The 20006-nt window shown below is 39.0% G+C and overlaps 2 protein-coding genes across 2 annotated transcripts in view; both read left to right on the top strand.

The window, feature by feature from the left end:
* LOC142143338 (major histocompatibility complex class I-related protein 1-like) overlaps positions 1 to 20006 on the top strand; it is a 719063-nt gene that overhangs the window by 340861 nt on the left and 358196 nt on the right. The window lies entirely within an intron of this gene.
* LOC142142500 (major histocompatibility complex class I-related protein 1-like) overlaps positions 1 to 20006 on the top strand; it is a 189804-nt gene that overhangs the window by 152426 nt on the left and 17372 nt on the right. Inside the window, exon 2 of the mRNA XM_075200385.1 lies at positions 17801 to 18061. Coding sequence (XP_075056486.1) covers positions 17801 to 18061 — 261 coding nt within the window. The remainder of the gene's footprint in view (positions 1 to 17800; positions 18062 to 20006) is intronic.

Raw genomic sequence — 20006 nt, 5'->3', positions numbered from 1 at the left:
TCCTCCCCCTGGGGGTCTCCCTGTCTTCCGTGCCTTCCTTCTTGGGCCCCGTCGTTTGCGGATCCTCCCTCCCCCTTCCCCGCCCTCTCTAGCTGGGCATTGAGCTTACTGAGTTGTTGTGTTTACTGTACTGTGCTGTCTCCCATTGTATTGTAATTTTGTTTGTCTCTGTACGGCGCTGCGGACGCCTTGTGGTGCCTTATAAATAAATATTAATAATAATAATAATAATCATTAGTTTCCAATTCCATAATACCAGAAAAACTGCTCACTGCCTAAGGTGAAGGTACTCCGTGTCCACTGGACAGCCAAGGAATACGACAGGACTCTTTTGCCTTTTACCGTAAATGGACAGACAGTCACAATAATAGCGGCAGTTGTCCCAAAACTGCTGTACCCTTTAATCCTTTCCACTGTTCAAGGAGATCCTCCAGGAGCGAATCCAGCTGGACATGTCGGCAATTGAGGCCTTGACTGTGGAGCTTGAGGGCACAGGAAGCGAAACGTGCCATGCTCTGCCACAAAACCTGAATCAGAAAGTTCAGAAAAATACACCTTCGCCAGCCAAGTGACTGAAGAAAAGACAAAGGGGTTAGTGTAAGTTCCAACGTAGAACCAGCTCTTGCCATCACTTGTTGGCGAGACTTCAGTTATAGCGCCCACGCCTCCCAAAGGGGACTCAGATGAGTCAGGGTTATCTAACTTGTTTCCCTTAAGAGACTTTGGCTGAGACCAACTTGGAGATACTGCCTTAGATAATGTTTATAAAAATGTAATTGAGATAAATGGGGTAGAGAAGGCTGATAAGCCTGCAGAAGTTATTGCCTATTATATTGTGAAAAATTATTTATTGTATAGAGTTGCTAAAGTACACAATAAAATTGTTGAGCAGTTGTTGATGCTACAAATCCATGTACCACTTGTGCTCAAAGTTGCACATACACATCTGTGTGGGGGACATTTGGGGGAAGATAAAACGCAGGAGCGTATATGGCTCAGGTTCTATTGGCCAGATGTACACGAGGCAATAAAGAGGTTATGCCGGACATGTCCGGTATGTCAGGGACCATGTCCAAAGGCAAACTTCCAGGCCCCGCTAATTCCTATTCCCTTGGTGCAAACCCCGTTTGAGCATGTTGGTATGGATTTGGAAGGTCCATTAGAGAAATTGGCTTGTGGTTACATACTGGTCCTAGTAGATCATGCCACCAGGTATTCCGAGGCTATACCTTTTGCGCAATAAAAAGTCCAGCATAATAGCAAAAGAACTCCTTCTGTATTGTACCAGGTTGGGTATACCCAAAGAAATCTTGACTGATCAGGGTACTCCCTTTATGTCCCGCCTTGTGAAAGATCTATGCTGGTCGTTAAGAGTAGAAACGTTACAAACATCAGTATATCACCCGCAGACTGACGGGTTAGTGGAACATTTTAGTAGGGTACTCAAACATATGGGGAGAAAGGCAGTAGCGCAGGAAAAACAGGACTGGAATGTGTTATTACCATATTTAATGTCCACAGTGAGGGAGGTACCTCAAGCATCTACAGGGTTCAGCCCATTTGAATTGTTGTATGGCAGGCAGCCAAGGGGCATTTTGGATATTCTCAAGGAGGGCTGGGAACAACAGAGTCCTAAAGAACCCAATGTGATCCAATTTGTGTCCCAGTTGTATGACAGTTTGGGGAAGATCCCCCTCTTGGTACAGGAACATATGCATGAGGCACAGGCAAGACAAATAAGAAACAGCTGTACTTAGCGCTTTCCAACCAAGTGACAAAGTTCTTGTCCTGTACCCACACAAGAAAGTAAGCTCTTCACACATTGGCAGACACCATATGAGGTGATTAAGGCTGTGTGGCCTGTATTAAAGTCATTTTATTGCTTACCAATAAAACATTGTCCAATGCAATTGTTGTGGTTCCAATGCACAAGAATATTTAATTGCAAAATATAGCAAGTCATTATTACACATTAAAGATGTTACAATAAAGCAGGAAAGTATAAAAACACTGAATACATTACATCTTCTTAATAGTGTTCATCCATGTTCAGTGAATACAGCCATGCTTTCACGTTGCCAGGATCAATAAAAACTAGAACAAAGGCGAGCATGCTTGTATATAGTTTACAGATAATACTTAGTGAGGTCTTCATTGGTCCAGGGTTAATGATATTCCAGATCCTTGCAGGTGATAGGTCAGTTCATTTGATCCTTACAAAGGGTGAGGGGCAACCTCCCCCAACCATTGTTCACATGTTTTGACTCTGAATGACCAGTTCAAACTGACCTACACAAAAGTACTTTTGAGTATTAATCTCATAATGCTTGTATCTTGCGATCGCAAGATGCGATCGCTACTCTGTCCACACCGGGTTAATGCTGGTGAAATAAGCTTTAATATAAGACCAAACTCTTTACCTTTTAAAACACCTGAACCATAAATACCTTTACTACAGAATTCTATATGCATCTAATACATATTACTAACAAATAAATGTGGATTGGAACCTTAATAAATATGAACTATATATGAGTGAATGTGTAAGTGTAAGTGTATGCGTGCGCTACTTATCGTGCGATTGCATCATGACACGTGGCATACCTAATGCAATCGCACGGTAAAACATTATTAATCAATATACTTTCATCCAATTATTCGACTTTGACACCTGTTAATTATAAAGTCAGGCAGGAAGGGAGGAGAAAACCCATTCAGACAGATCATGTCAACTTGCAGAAACCATAGCATGAAAGGAAGGAGCTACAAGCCATGTTGATAAACACAATGGTGCAGGAAACCAAAGATCTCATAAGGGGCGATCTGTCACCAGTGCAGAGAGGACAGACTGAGGAAATGGTTCACAGGAACCTTAATGTGTTTTCTGAGGTACCTGGACATACCACACTCACAGAACACGATGTAGTTGCACCTCCAGGGGTGGTGAGAAGAAGGTCACACCGTAATCCTGAAGCTAGTTGCATAGCTGTTAAACAAGACATTAAAAAAATGTTGTACTTCAATGTCATTGAGGAATCCAATAGCAACTGGAATAGCCCCATTGTGTTAGTGGCCAAGCCAAATGGGAGTGTTCATTTTTGCAATGATTTTAGAAGATTAAACGAAGTTTCCCGTTTCAACTTGCATCCGATGCCCAGAATTGATGAGATGAAAACCTTGGCCAATAGTCAGTACCTTATCTCATTAGATCTGACCAAAGGCTACTGACAGATTCCCCTAACACCATCTGCCAAGGTTAAGACCTCCTTTTCAACCCCAGATGGGTAATTCCAGTACAAAGTACTGCCTTTTGGGCTGCATGGTGCTCCCACCACCTTCCCAAGGGCCATGAATTGGCTCTTAAAACCACACCAGGAGTATGCAGCTGCATACTTAGATGACCTAGTCATCCCCTCTCAAGACTGGGAGACACATCTACCCAAAGTGGAGGCAGTACTAGCCTTACTCAGGGAGGCGGGTCTAATCGCCAATCATGAAAAGTGCGCATTGGACATGCGTGAGGAAAAATACTTGGGGTATGTTGTGGGACAAGGTCAGGTCAAACCCCAAGTTGACAAAGTAAAGGCTGTCAGAGATTGGCCCAAGCTTGTGTGGAAGGCCCAGCTGAGAACCTTCCTGGATCTAGTTGAGGTACTGTAGCCGGTTTATGGCTAATTTTGGCACTAGGACTGCTCCTCTTACCGAGCTCCTAAAAAGGCTTGTCTAGACAAGTTAGTCTGATTGTAAGAATTGGAGGCTGAGTGGCGGGAACTTTGAGTGACTCTGTATTCGGCACCAATGGCCCAAGCACCGGATTTCAGCAGTAGATTGTATATCCAAATGCATACTTCTGGACTAGGTTTGTGTGCTGTGCTCTCTCAGGGGTTTAAGAAGACAGAGAAACCCATCCTCTTGAGCCGCAAACTTCTGACAAGGGAGAAGAAATACACAATGTCGAACAGGAGTGCTTGGCAATCAAATGGGCCATTGAGGCTCTCAGGTACTTCCTCCTGGGTAGAGAATTCACCTTTGTCACTGACCATGCACTACTGAAGTGGATGTATTGAGGCAAGGAGGTGAATGCCTGGGTAACAAGGTGGTTCCTAGAACTCCAGATCTACCATTTCATTTTCATAGGCTAGAGCAGTTGTTCCAAAACTTTCTCAGTTCGAGGCACCCTTAGGGTCACCATCATTTTTCCAAGACACCCCAAGCAAAAATATTTACCGGGTAGTCCCGTTTTTTAAGTAGTTGGGTCAAAATAACGTAAGAAGTATTTAGACCCCTTCACTATCACATTGTGCCCCTTCATCATATCACTGCCCCTCTTCACCATCTCACACCCTCAGCATCTCTGTCTCCCCCCCTTCAGCATCTCTCTCTGTCCCCCCTTCAGCATCTCTCTGTCCCCCCTTCAGCATCTCTCTCTCTCCCCCTTCAGTATCTCTCTGTCCCCCCTTCAGCATCTCTCTCAGTCCCCCCCTTCAGCATCTCTCTCTATTTCCCCCTCCATCAACTTCTCTCTATATCGTCCTCCTTCATCGTCTCTCTCTCTTTCCCCCTCCTTCGGCATCTCTCTCTGTCCCACTCCTTCAGCGTCTCTGTCCCCCTTCACTCTCCTTTCCTTTACTTACCTTCTTTTTTCATGTTCCGCTGTCTTCTGTCCTGATGTCCTCTCTGCTGCCGCTCCTCACTGACACTGTTGAATGTGATGACTTCACGCCCGGCAGTCAGTGAGAACAGCTAGAAGGAGGATCCGGCGCTGGATGGGTACGTTTGTTTTTTGGGTTTTTTGGAGTGCGATCGCGGCACCCCTGTGACAGCGCCGCAACACCCCAGGGAGCCACGGCGCACACTTTGGGAACCGCTGGGTTAGGGACTTTGCACAAAAACACAGATGCCCTTTCTCAACAAGATGCGCTCTTCACAGTGTCAGTGTCAACGAGGTTGTCGACGCTTAGGGGAGAGGTATGTGGCAAAGAGGCTTATTTGTCACACCTCTCCTATTGAAAAGTATGTAAAGACCCAGCTAGCTTGCATGAATAGGCTGCAGACATGATTAAATTTTTCCTGGGCACCAGCTTGTACTTGCGGGTACAGACTCCTCTATTATCTATAGGGAGCCTCCGGTCACCTTCTGGTATGCTTTGGGACTTATATTACACCTAGGGCACGCAGCTCTCTATGCTGCGACTTGTTCCATATAGGTCTGTAATGGAAGTGTTGTTGTGATGCCGAACTTCCAGTTTGCACAGTTTGCGCATGCACATTAGCACATAATAGATGTGAAGCGTCCTGCCCCACTTCCTCCTAGACCACTGGGGATTTGGGCTGTCAATAAGGAGACGGAGCGTAGCGATCCATATACCAGCACACTTAGACCACATCTGTCACAGTTAACATCTGTCAACAGGGAATCTTCAAGATATTCCCATTTTTGGGGGGTGGGTGCAAAGTCCCTTATCGCCATGCAAAATCTTGGTCTAGAACTGGCCCATCCTTCCATGCACACTCTGTCAGGTAACTACTGATTATCTGTTCATTTTCCTACTGGCCAGAGACACAAACACCACCCAATCAGCATAGAGAACCTCACCTCCTATATACAGTTACTTACTCACTGGGTGACACTATACTTGTGAGTTTCTCTCCTCTGAAGTTTGTGCTGTTATTGTTTCAGGTCCCCAATATATTACACATAGGAGGATGATGTTTTTATCTTAGTATACAAATAACATTGTATAATATAAGAGAAGTGTGTCCATTAGACTAAACACAGTTAAAATCATGCGGGTGAGTGACTTGCCAAAGAACCTGTTATCTGTGGATTCCTGGAGTTTCAGCCAATGGAAGCAGGAAGGGGTTGGGACTTATACACAGTTATAAGTCAGTGCACAGAGGATATAGTTCTTCCTGCTTCCGGATTCCTCCCGCCCTCCCTGCAATTTCTTGGGTAACTTTGAGTTGTAGTTGGTAGTTTGGGAGTAGGAGAGCAGTGCAGTCGGTAACTGTGCATATGGTGCTCGGGTGATCTTGTCATAGGTCACTACCCCTCTGTGGTTATGGTGTCATACCATGGTTGGTCCGTATGTTAGGAGGACCATTGGGCCAGTTTTGTATGGATTATACTGGCGGAGTTTATAGGGGACGTAGTCTTGCCGTTGGACTTGATTTTAGCACCGGCCAATAGATAAGGTATGATCCTGGGTTGGTGGTACTATGGTCTGACCTTTCCACCTTTATTGGTTTTGCGCTCCTGACTGCCCTGCTCTCGTCCGCCTTACAGTCCTATTAGTTTAAATATTAATAAATACCGTCATTTATTCCAACTTTAATTTGGTGTCCGTGTTTTTATTTGGTTTGGTAAAGGTTATGTCACAACGGTGTGTTATTTGGGGAAAGCTTCCCCGCTGTGCATTTTATGCAATATATACAGCATTGGGGACATTTATCAACAGAAAGCTTCAGAGATCAGTGTAAGACTTCTGCATCCACCAACATTATAATGAAAGTGTTTTAGTTTATGATGATTATAAAATTGTCAGAATATAATCCCTATGAAGATTACAGCTACTTTTCCATCTAGAATATAGTCATCTTTGCATTTAAAAAAAAATATGATTTATAGCAGCAGATGTTATATACATAAATATGCAATAAATGCAACCTCTGAATACAATGGGTTACAATACAATAAATATCAAGTACATAAATACATATGTAAACTAGCACATCTAGGTGTCTGGTGGACTTGATGGAGGACCCAGAAGACATCTGCCTACCTGTGTGTAGGTAGAGAAATACAGGGAGAAATAAAGGGTGAAAACAGAGAATGAGGAACTGTAGGAGAATTTCTTTATTGTAAAAAAAGAGGAAGGGTGGGAAGGAAATAGAAATATTAAATATGCAAGTTCTAATGACTTATATGTAAATGATTGGTGTTGAGATGGGGGAATATATGATGTGTACATTTCCAAGAGGTGTCAATAAAAAAAAGTTAAAGGTATATAAAGGTATATAAAGGTATATAAATACACTGCATCTACCAACATGAAAATGAAAGTGATTTAGTTTATGATGAAAATTGTCATCATATAATCCCTATACAGGTTACAATCCAGTACAATGTTATATTACCTGTATTTATTGTTTTACTTCACAAATACAGAACAGTTTTTAAAGATTACATTTCCTTCTATTTTTGTGACAATATCAGCTACTTTTCCATCTAGAATTTAGTCCTCTTTGCATTTAAAAAAAATATGATTTATAGCAGCAGATGTTTATATATATATATATATATTACACAATAAATGCAACATGTGAATACAATGGGTTAATGGGTTACAATACAATAAATATCAGGTACATGAATACATATGTAAACTAGCACATATAGGTGTCTGGTGGACCTGATGGAGGACCCAGACGACATCTGCCTACCTGTGTGTAGGTAGAGAAATACAGGGAAAAATAAAGGGTGAAGACAGAGAATGAGGAAATGTTATAATATTCCTCTATTGTTTTAAAAAGGAGAAGGGTGGAAAGGAAATAGAAATATGAAAGTTCTACTGATTTATATGTAAATGAATGGTGTTGGGACGGGGGAAATGTATGATGTGTATGTTTCCAAAAGGTAGCAAATAAAAAAAATTAAAGGTATATAAATACAGTACAAATTACTGCTGACAGTAACTCAATAAAACTAAATTTTTACATTTCCTGGCATGGGGAAGTTATTATATAAATACTAAGTCTACTAAGTTTTATGAAAAGATTTAACAGTGTCATTGAGAAGGACAGAGGTATGTTCCATTGGGGCAATATAATAGATTGTTTATAACAGCCCTTCTGCAAGGACGATCTCTGTCTTATAGTCATTGGTTATATTGTGGAGGGTAATGTGAATGATTACATATATTCTGTACAACACTGTATAATATTATTGGCGCTATAGAAATAGACAATAATAATAACATTATTAATAATAATGAGTCTATCTTAAAGTTTACTAAGTGGTTTAAAATTACCGCTCAGCAACACAGGAAGAGGATTCTGAGCTACTTGGACATTAGTTATTTGTTCATCTAAATTAAAGGCGGTCTTCCTAAAATGGAGCAAAGAAACACAAAACAAATATTTATCTGAGATAAAATATATCACTCGAGCATTGAATCATTATATAAAGACAATTTATTATTTAAATCATAAAAATTACACATAAAATGCACTATAGGTTAAATCAATAACAAAAACTAAATTAAATAAAAAAAGAGCTATAAAATATAGCACCTATATCTAATGATCCGGACTTGTTATATCACCAATAGCTTATACATCTCCTCTAGTGCACGTATAGGGATAAAAAAAGGAAGAGACCATTCCACAGTTTCCAAAATATGATCGTATTATTTAAGTTCCATACATTTCTCAGATAAGGATTTGTTTTGTGCTTCTTTGCTTCTCCTTTTATCTTGTGTTTGTTTACTTTGCAGTTGATACACAGACAACTTCTAGATTGAAGCAGCATCATATATCCTTACCTTAGTTGCTCAACAGGATTACAGATGGTTTATTCTGCTAATGTGTAATATTTAAGGTCAAGCCTAGTGTTAGCGCTCAAGGTCGGACGCTAGATTTTTGGAGTCTTCCTAAAATGGTAAATTCCCACCAAATGTGCAAAAATGTTCCATTGCCACAGTTTCTCCAACACATATTAGAAGCCTGCAGAAAACACTTGTAAGTTAGAGGAAACAAGGTACCATTGTGTGTAAATTTGTACAGATACTCATTTATGGCAATAGTAATTAAAGAATAAGCTATTTATTGAATGATGAGCAGCCATCCCTACTGGTCCACAGAGATCCTCAGGTTACATTCACAAGATGCTTTGAATGGTTCTATAAGCTGAGAGAGAATAGAGAAGTAAGATTGTCCCACATAGTCCTGCTGTGTATGAGAATTAGAGATGCTCACTGACCCCCGTGTTTTGGTTTTGGTTTTGGATCTGGATTACCGTCGTGTTTTGGTTTTGCAAAACCGCCCTTGCGTGTTTTGGTTTTGTCTGGTTTTGTTTTGCTATTTTGTTTAAAAATCAATGTTTTTGGGCATAAAATAACCAAATTTAGTGCTCCACCTGTTTCTTGGATAAGTAAGGTAATTCTAAAGCTAATAAATTAGGAAGAAAACAGTTTAATCCCTGGTAGGCCATCCTTAATTTTGCACACAAATCTGATTGTCTTCCTCTTCATCTTAGCCTATTGGCAATGCAGCCATCGTCTTTGGGTGTATATTACACCCTACACTTATAGTTAAATATATAAAGAAATGGACAAATGCAGTTTGGTTTCTGTCTCTCTAGGCCCCCCTCCACTTGTGGAAAATACTAAAAAATTCAGCCGTTATAGACTGTACAATATAAATTGAAATGGACAAAGGCAGTTTGGTTTCAGTCTCTATAGACCCCCCCGCCCTCCACTTGTAGTTGAATAGAAAAAAAGCAGCCTGCATAGACTGAACAATATAAAAAATAAATGGACCAAGGTAGTTTAGTGGCTGTCTATGACCCCCCCACCCTCCACTTGTAGTTGAATAGAAAAAAAGCAGCCTGCATAGACTGTAGAATTAGATTATAGAAATGAATGGACAAAGGCAGTTTGGTATCTGTCTGCATCAGACCCCCTCTCCGCTAGGAGTAAAATAGAAAACTATTCAGCCGTTATAGAGTCTAGAATATAAATAGAAATTGAGAAAGGCAATTTGGTATCTGTCTGCCCTCGTCGCCTACACAAATCTCCCCCTCATCCTCTTCTAATTCCAAAGTGGCATCCTCAATTGGTGTATCACTGACTACACTTATGCTGTTAAGGCACACATCAGCAGAACTGATGAATGGACCCTTCTTTATGGATACACTGTCACTAACAGAATGCTCACGATTAGACATACCACTGTTGGATGGACTCTCCACAGGGTTAGTTGTCATTTCTGATTCAGAGCATACATTATCCTCTAATGCCTTACTGTTTTCTTGCAGCTCGGCTTTGACGCATAACAGTAGTTGTGCACCACTTTTAGACTCCAAATTACTTGGTCTTGCTTGTTCACGAGTGACCGTACAAGAAGAAGGCTCGGTAACATTTTTGGATCTGCCACTAATAGAGGAGGGCGAAGGCCTCATTCTCTCTTTGCCACTGCGTGTGTAGAATGGCATGTTGGAAATTTGTTTTTTATCGGCACTTAACTTTTCCTCAGTTACACTTCTTTTTCGCTTCAACACGGTAAAATTTTTTTGGGTGCGTGTGTTTTTGCCTGATTTCAAAAGAATATGTAGTTTGACATCACCTTTCCCAGATGACGTACTGGGAACACTACCATTAGGACTGGTGACAGAACCGGGTTGCTGATTCTGCTCATATGTGGACTGCTTTGAATCTATTATAATGAGGCCAAAGCACTTGTAGTGCTACAAATTGTTTTATATACTGGTGACAAAAAAACCCTCCTATATCCTTCTCTTACTGCTGTAACAACTGGTATTAAGATTAGAATGGTATTGAATAGAAACAATTACTGCTCTGTCCCTGCGCTGATATAGCCTGTGTGACCTAACCCTGCTTTCTCCCTCTGTCAAATGGCGATTGATTACTGTGGAGGTTGTATTTATGCTTTTCAAATCTCGCGAGAACCGTGCTCAGAAATACGAATACGTCACAATGTCGTTTTGCCTCCATTTCGATTCCGAACGGGCGGGAGAGTACCGAGCGTGCTCGTCTCGGTACTCGGATTGGCTGAATTCGGATCTCGGGGAACCGAGCCCACCCATCTCTAATGAGAATGTGCCTTCAATTGTATAAGATGCAACAATTTAAATGCTTTAATCTGTGATTGAATAAAACCTCTAATCTGCAATTGCATAAAATAAAGCAATTGTGATAGTTCGTATTTCTTGCACATCCCTAATAGAATTTGGAGCAAACTCACATAGACTATGTGAGAATCTTTTAACCCCAGATCTAACCAATGCTTGTGTAGTTGCATTTGTCAGTGAAATTAGTGGGTGTCTCCAAACCGGGGTTGGAGAAGGATGTTCCGTTAACGTTAATTGTTCAATTTATCCCAAATCTCCAAGGTAAAATTTATGGTCGGAATTGAATAGGTTGAGAACACCTAGACTACCCTCTTGTAACAGGACATCCTTATTATCTACACATTTTTGGGGGTGGGTGCAAAGGCTCTAATCTCCCTGGGTTATAATTGGTTTAGATATGGCCTATCTTTCCATGCACACTCTGGGCCTGATTTAGTAAGGAGAGCAAAGCAAAAAAAAGGAGCACATTTTCTCCTGGACAAACCATGTCACAATGCAAGGGGTTCAAATGAGTTTATTAATTTGCAGGTAGGAAAAATACTGGCTGCTTTTTCATGTAGCACACACATATTTGATAGCATTATTTATATACTGAAATGTAAAGTTGATCTAGAACATGCCCTACCCCAACTATAAATCTGCCATTACATTTTAAATTTACCTCCCCTCCAATGCAATATTTTTTTGCTTTACTTTCCTTAATGAATCAGGGCCCCTCTCAGATTACTGCTGATTATCTGTTCATTTTCCTATTGGCCAGAGACACAAATCACCCAATCAGGAAATAGATCCTCACCTTTTATATAGAGAGTTACTGACTCACTGGTTGACACTATTAGATGTGAGTTTCTCTCAGCTGAAGTTTGTGCTGTTATTGTTCCAGGTCTCCAAAATATCACACAGAGGAGAATGATGGTGTTCAACCTATTCCTGCTTTTTCTGGGGGTCTCAAGAGTGTATTCTGGTGAGTATGTAGGGAAGGTATCAGGTACATATTACTATGTATTTTGGCTATATGTGGTGTTTATCCTAATAACATTGTATCATATAAAGCAATATATACACATTGGGGACATTTATCAACAGAAAGCTTCAGAGATGTTTGTAAAAGGCAGAGAAACTTCTGCATCCATCAACATTAGAATGAAAGTGTTTTAGTTTGCGATGAATGTAGAATTGTCATCATATAATCCCTATAAAGATTACAATCCAGTACAATGTTATATCATTACCTGTATTTATTGTTTTACTTCACAAATACAAACCAGTTTTTAAAGATTACATTTCCTTCTATTTTTGTGACAATATCAGCTACTTTTCCTTCTAGATTTTAGTCATCTTTGCATTTAAAAAAAATATCTTAATTTATAGCAGTAGATGTTATATATATATATATACAATAGATGCAACCTGTGAATATAGTTGGTTACAATACAATAAATATCAGGTACATGAATACATATGTAAACTAGCACATCTAGGTGCCTGGTGGACCTGATGGAGGACCCAGAAGACATCTGCCTACCTGTGTGTAGGTAGAGAAATACAGGGAGAAATAAAGGGTGAAGACAGAGAATGAGGAATTGTTGGAATATATCTTTATTGTTAAAAAAGTGGAATTGTGCAAAGGAAATAAAAATATGAGAGTTCTACTGACTCATATTTAAATGAATGGTGTTGAGATGAGTGGAATGTTTGATTTTTACGTTTCCAAAAGGTGACAATAAAAATAAGTTAAAGGTATGTAAACAGCCCTGGCCTCAACCCTATCAAGCACCTTTGGGAAGAACTGGAATAGAGATTGTGAGCCAGGTCTTCTCGTCCAACATCAGTGTCTGACCTCACAAATGCTCTTCAAAATGAATGAGCACAAATTCCGAAATAAACACTGCAACAAATTGTGGAAAGTCCTCCCAGAAGAGTGGAAGCTGTTATTGCTGCAAAAGGGGGACCAACTCCAAATTAAAGTGTATGTACTTGAATACAATGTCATTACAGCCCCTGTTGGTGTAATGGTCAAGCGGTCGAATACTTTTGTCCATATAGTTCATATGAGACAATATAAATATTTTAACAGCCCTTCTGCAAGGACGGTCTCTGTTTCCCAGTCACTTGCTATATTATGAAGGATAATGTGAATGATTATATATATTCTGTTCAACAAGGTATAATATTTATCAGTTCTATATATAAACAAACAATAATGATGATAAGTTCATCACGAAGTTTAGTAAGTGGTTTAATAGGTCTGCACAGCAACACAGTAAGGTGATCTTGAATTATTCGGACATTAGTAACTTGTTCAACTAAGTTAACATGGTCTTCCTATATTGGGAAATTCCTACCAAATGTGCAATAATTTTCATATACCATAGTTGATCCAACACATATTAGAAGCCTGCGGAAAATACTTGTAAATTAGAGAAAACAAGGTACCATCGCATGTAAATTTTGTACACATATTAATTTATGGCAATATTAATTAAATATTTTGCTACATATTGTTTGAGCAACCATCCCTACTGGTCCAGAGAGATCCTTAGGTCATGTTCCCAAGATCTGGTCTGTGATTTCTAGGAAGACAGAAATAACATTTAGGATGTCCTCCTGTAAAAGGGCATCCTCAATAATTACCCATTTTTAATACCTGGACCAACATGATTCTGGGTGTCTTTTGAAATGAACTTGCAGCAGGTTGCTTGTAGTGAGAGATTCTAGTAGACAGAAGAGCAGCTAGGGGAAATAGCGGGGGAAGGGGGGAAGTTGAGGAAAGGATGAGAGAGGGGAAAGATGATGGAGATTAAAGGGAGAGGGGAACAGGGGCGCATGGAGGATTTTTCGGGGTTGGTTTCCTCCACCCCCGAAAAAAACAAAACATGGCTGCACTGTACTATACAGCAGCCGCGGCGCTGTCAAAGAAGCGTCCGTGGCCGCAGACGCTTCTTAGACAGCGCTGCGGCTGTCTTATATTACAGTGCCGATATGTAGGGCACTTTTCTAGCGGAGGGGGGGGGGGTTCTGGAGACCCAGAAACCCCCCCTGCGTGCGCCACTGGGGAAGAGGTGGAGGAGGAAGAAGGAAGGTTGGACAGGAAAACAGCAGTTAGAGGGAGAGGATATAAGAAAGATAGGGCTAGGGATGAACTTGAGATTGGGAATTAAAAGGATGATTGATAAATAAAGGTACTGTGAGGTTAGACGTTGAGTGATTGTGATAAACGAAATGCGAGTGGAAGGAAAGTGATAGAAAATTGGTAATATGAATGAAAATGGAAAGCAGTTAAAACAATAGTGATGAGGCATAGGTGGGTAGAACACAATGATGTGTGACAGTGTAGTGAGAGGACAAAGTGATAATGAGAAACAGCTAAGTTAGGTTACAGTAGAAACTTGGAAATGTAGGTAATCAGAAAAAAAGCATTATTACAGTAGAATGGCAAAATCAATAACATGTCAAATGTAATGAAAGAGAAAAAACATGATGATAAAACAAAACAATAAGGTAAGGAAGGCAAAGGGATGGCCCATTACTACTGTGGTACAGTAATGCAGTGGCTATAGTAAGGCAATTCAGTAAGGCACAAAGCAGAGCAGTAATAGAGATTAAATGGAGTACTGAAGCATGGAGGTCTGCGGAGGTTGGAAACTGACAGGACAGACACACAAGGTCAGTGTTTTATGAATGGATCGATGGGATCCAGAGGGAATCCTGGGCAGCAGAGAACAATAGCTGTGTTTCCAGGTAGAATATTCCCCTCCTGTTCACCTCTTCTGTAACTCTTACTATGACATATAAATCTGTATATATATTTGTAAGAAACCACAAACTAGCAAAACTGCCTAACACTGACTGAAGAGCCTAACAAGGATAATTAGACTGTGATGGATGGATTAAATACATTAAGAGTTACGTGGTCAGTATCAGGTGTTTATCCCTATTAATCGTACACTACAAAGATTGCAAAAATAAATATCAACCAGATATTATAATCATATATTGTACATGCTTAAAAATTATCTGTTATTATCATCATCTTGTAGTGTAATTTTATTTATACACCTGTCACTCTCTGTAACTAGTATACATTACTGTACCTGTTATTACCATCATATACTGTACATGTATTATACACCTGTCACTCTCTGTATACTAGTATACATTACTGTACCTGTTATTACCATCATCACATACTGTACATGTATTATACACCTGTCACTCTCTGTATACTAGTATACATTACTGTACCTGTTATTACCATCATCATATACTGTACATGTATTATACACCTGTCACTCTCTGTATACTAGTATACATTACTGTAAATGTTATTACCATCATCATATACTGTACATGTATTATACACCTGTCACTCTCTGTATACTAGTATACATTACTGTACCTGATATTACCATCATCATATACTGTTCATGTATTATACACCTGTCACTCTCTGTATACTAGTATACATTACTGTACCTGTTATTATCATCATCATATACTGTACATGTATTATACACCTGTCACTCTCTGTATACTAGTATACATTACTGTACCTGTTATTACCATCATATACTGTACATGTATTATATACCTGTCACTCTGTGTACTAGTATACATTACTGTACCTGTTATTACCATCATATACAGTACATGTATTATACACCTGTCACTCTCTGTATACTAGTATACATTACAGTACCTGTTATTACCATTAGTATATATTGTACATGTATTATACACCTGTCACTATATGTATACTAGTATACATTACTGTACTTGTTATTACAATCATATACTGTACATGTATTATACACCTGTCACTATCTGTATACTAGTATACATTACTGTACCTGTTATTACCATTAGTATATATTGTACATGTATTATACACCTGTCACTATATGTATACTAGTATACATTACTGTACCTGTTATTACAATCTTCATATACTGTATATGTATTATACACCTGTCACCTGTCACCCTCTGTAAACTAGTTCACATTACTGTACCTGTTTTTACCATCATCATATACTGTACATGTGTTATACACCTGGCACTATCTGTATACTAGTATACATTACTGTACCTGTTGTTACCATCATCATATACTGTACATGTATTTTACACCTGTCACTCTCTGTATACTAGTATACATTACTGTACCTGTTGTTACCATCATCATATACTGTACATGTATTATACACCTGTCACTCTCTGTATACTAGTATACATTACTGTACCTGTTATTACCATTAGTATATATTGTACATGTATTATACACCTGTCACTATATGTATACTAGTAAACATTACTGTACTTGTTATTACAATCATATAGTGTACATGTATTATACACCTGTCACTATCTGTATACTAGTATACATTACTGTACCTGTTATTACCATTAGTATATATTGTACATGTATTATACACCTGTCACTATATGTATACTAGTATACATTACTGTACTTGTAATTACAATCATATACTGTACATGTATTATACACCTGTCACTCTCTATATACTAGTACACATTACTGTACCTGTTATTACAATCATTATATACTGTATATGTATTATACACCTGTCACCCTCTAAACCAGTTCACATTACTGTACCTGTTTTTACCATCATCATATACTGTACATGTGTTATACACCTGGCACTATCTGTATACTAGTATACATTACTGTACCTGATATTACCATCATCATATACTGTACATGTATTATACACCTGTCACTCTCTGTATACTACTATACATTACTGTACCTGTTGTTACCATCATCATATACTGTACATGTAGTTTACACCTGTCACTCTCTGTATACTAGTATACATTACTCTACCTTTTGTTACCATCATCATATACTGTACATGTATTATATATCTGTCACTCTCTGTATACTAGTATACATTACTGTACCTGTTATTACCATCATCATATACTGTACATGTATTATACACCTGTCACTCTCTGTATACTAGTATACATTACTGTACCTGTTATTACCATCATCATATACTGTACATGTATTATATACCTGTCACTCTCTGTATACAAGTATACATTACTGTACCTGTTATTACCATCATATACTGTACATGTATTAAACACCTGTCGCTCTCTGTATACTAGTATACATTACTGTACCTTTTGTTACCATCCTCATATACTGTACAAGTATTATATATCTGTCACTCTCTGTATACTAGTATACATTACTGTACCTGTTATTACCATCATCATATAATGTACATGCATTATACACCTGTCACTCTCTGTATACTAGTATACATTACTGTACCTGTTATTATTATCATATACTGTACATGTATTATACGCATGTCACTCTCTGTATACTAGTATACATTACTGTACCTGTTATTACCATCATCATATACTGTACATATATTATATACCTGTCACTCTCTGTATACTAGTATACATTACTGTACCTGTTATTACCATCATCATATACTGTACATATATTATACACCTGTCACTCTCTGTATACTAGTATACATTACTGTACCTGTTATGACCATCATCATATACTGTACATGTATTATACACCTGTCACTCTCTGTATACTAGTATACATTACTGTACCTGTTATTACCATCATCATATACTGTACATGTATTATACACCTGTCACTCTCTGTATACTAGTATACATTAATTTACCTGGTAATAATAATAATAATAATAATAATAATAATAATAATAGTATTATTATTATGATATAGATATATTTATGCTTCAGTCACTCTTAGTGTACTGGTATATATTATTTTACCTTCTCTTACCAATATACTATAAAATAAAGGTATGAATTCAAGTAATAGAAGTTCTTTTTATATTAATGTCATCGCTGTTCTGTGAATAATATATGTGATATGTAACAGTCTGTTTCTCTCTCTCAGACAGTCACTCTCTGCGGCATTATTACACGGGGGTCTCAGGTACAGGATGGGGGCTGCCTGAGGTCTCTATAGCTGGGTATGTGGATGATCAGCAGATTGGGAGTTATAACAGTGACTCTCGCCTTGCACAACCTCGGGTGCCATGGATTGATAAACTGGAACCAGAATTCTGGGACAGACAGACACAGAGGGGTAAAGACATCCAGACTTTCTTCAACTACACTATGAGGACAGCAATGAGTCAACTCAACCGCACTGGAGGTGAGACACACACTACATTATATACACACATATAACATACTCACTACACTGTATAAACACATAATATACACGTTAAACTGTATACCCAGATAACATACATACTACATTGTATACTGTACACACATAGCATACACATTATACTGTATACACACATAACATTTACTCTACATTGTTTATAAACTTAGTGCAAAGACTACACTATATTTACACACTAGAAGCCTAATTCATTAAAGAAAGCAATCTGAACGCAACTAATGTTTAATGAAAATAGAACGCAACTTGCACGCCCGTGCACCCCCCTTTTCAAGTACAAGAGGATCACAAAAAATGTTTCCATCTGAAAATGGGTATATGTATGCTCTGGCTCTACATTACTTATACATGCAGATAGACAGAACAGACCATAAAAAATACATTTCAGACCATCTGAAATACATTAACAAGCCTTAATAATATAATCATGAATAAAATGCACTTAATTTTTTTGTAAGCAATTTTTTATATGAAATACATATATCAGGATGTGCTTAATGCGCAATGTATATAAAATGCATTTGTACATTATGCATTGTTTGCAAACACATATTATGGCATGCATACGCGTCCATCATCACAATCACTTAGCACTTACACCTGTCCTGTAGCTAATGCAAATGATAAGGCTAAAATTCACATACTTTAGAGGTACCCAGAGCTTGAATCAACCGCATGTGCCTGCGCTCTTCCGTGGTTGGCACGCCCTTACTGAACATGACCTACGTGCATATGCCCCTCCCTTCCCTCGTTCCACCCTTCAAATCGTAGGCAGTCAAAAGTGTCATTTCCGTGCGTTCATGAATAATAGGAAAAATGAAGGGATCACAGCGCTCAATGTCTGATGATGACACTTAGCTGAGTATAGAATTCAGTGGTAATAGTGTGGTTATATATATACAAATATAAAAGCATACTGTATCATAATAGTACAGGTAAAAATCAACACAGACAATGATTAAGTTTGTATAAAAGTTCCTTATCACTATATAGACATACTTGCTCACTCTCCTGTAATGTCTGGGAGACTCTCGAATTTTGGGTCGGTCTCCCGAACTCCCAGGAAAGCAGACAATTCTCCCGCAACCTACCCGTCGGAAATTTAAGTGATGCAATCCGCTGCGAATTGCGTCATTTTGGGTCCGTCCCCCATAACATGACAAAATGACAATATTCGCCACGCCCCCTTCTGCCCACAACACACCTCCTCCGAAATCTCACAGAGGGCAACAATAGAAAATTGACAACTATGTGCATAAGGGAATCTGTCAGCTTAGGCCACAGACTAATATGACCTCTGTAAACTATAGCCAGCTTCCAGCTACACAATAAATGTTGACTTAGCCTGATAATTTTACTTATCCATTTCTGGTTTCTAAAGGACAGGTAAACTATTTATAATTAAACAATAGACTGTTACCATTGTATTACTCCTGAAAGTCATGGTTAATTACATACTTGCCAACATTTCTTTTTCTTTTTCCGGGAGATGCCGGCTGGGACATGGGCGTGCAGGGGGCGGGGCTGCGAAATCGCGTCATTTTGGCCCCGCCCCCGTGACGGAATGACGCAAATCGCGTCATTTTACAGCGGGGGCGGGGCTAAACGCCGCGATTCCGGGTGAATCGCGGCGTTTAAACTGAATTTTTCCCCCTTCCTATCAGGGAGATTGCCACACTCGTCCGGGAGACTCTCGCAAAATGCGGGAGTCTCCCGGACAATCCGGGAGAGTTGGCAAGTATGGTTAATTAATCATGCTGAAGTCTAACTTTAAAACTGATTGAGTTAAGATGTTTAGCTGAAACAAGATGGTGTTTTAGTCAGATCTGAACAAAACGGAAATACATACAGTATTAATGGTAATGTAATAGAAAGGGTGAAATGTACAGTTTAACATGGAATAACACATACA

Source organism: Mixophyes fleayi, chromosome 3 (assembly GCF_038048845.1).
Source record: "Mixophyes fleayi isolate aMixFle1 chromosome 3, aMixFle1.hap1, whole genome shotgun sequence".
In the NCBI taxonomy this organism is placed as follows: domain Eukaryota; kingdom Metazoa; phylum Chordata; class Amphibia; order Anura; family Limnodynastidae; genus Mixophyes; species Mixophyes fleayi.
Note: the sequence above shows the minus strand (reverse complement) of the source record. Positions and strands in the feature narration are given on the sequence as shown.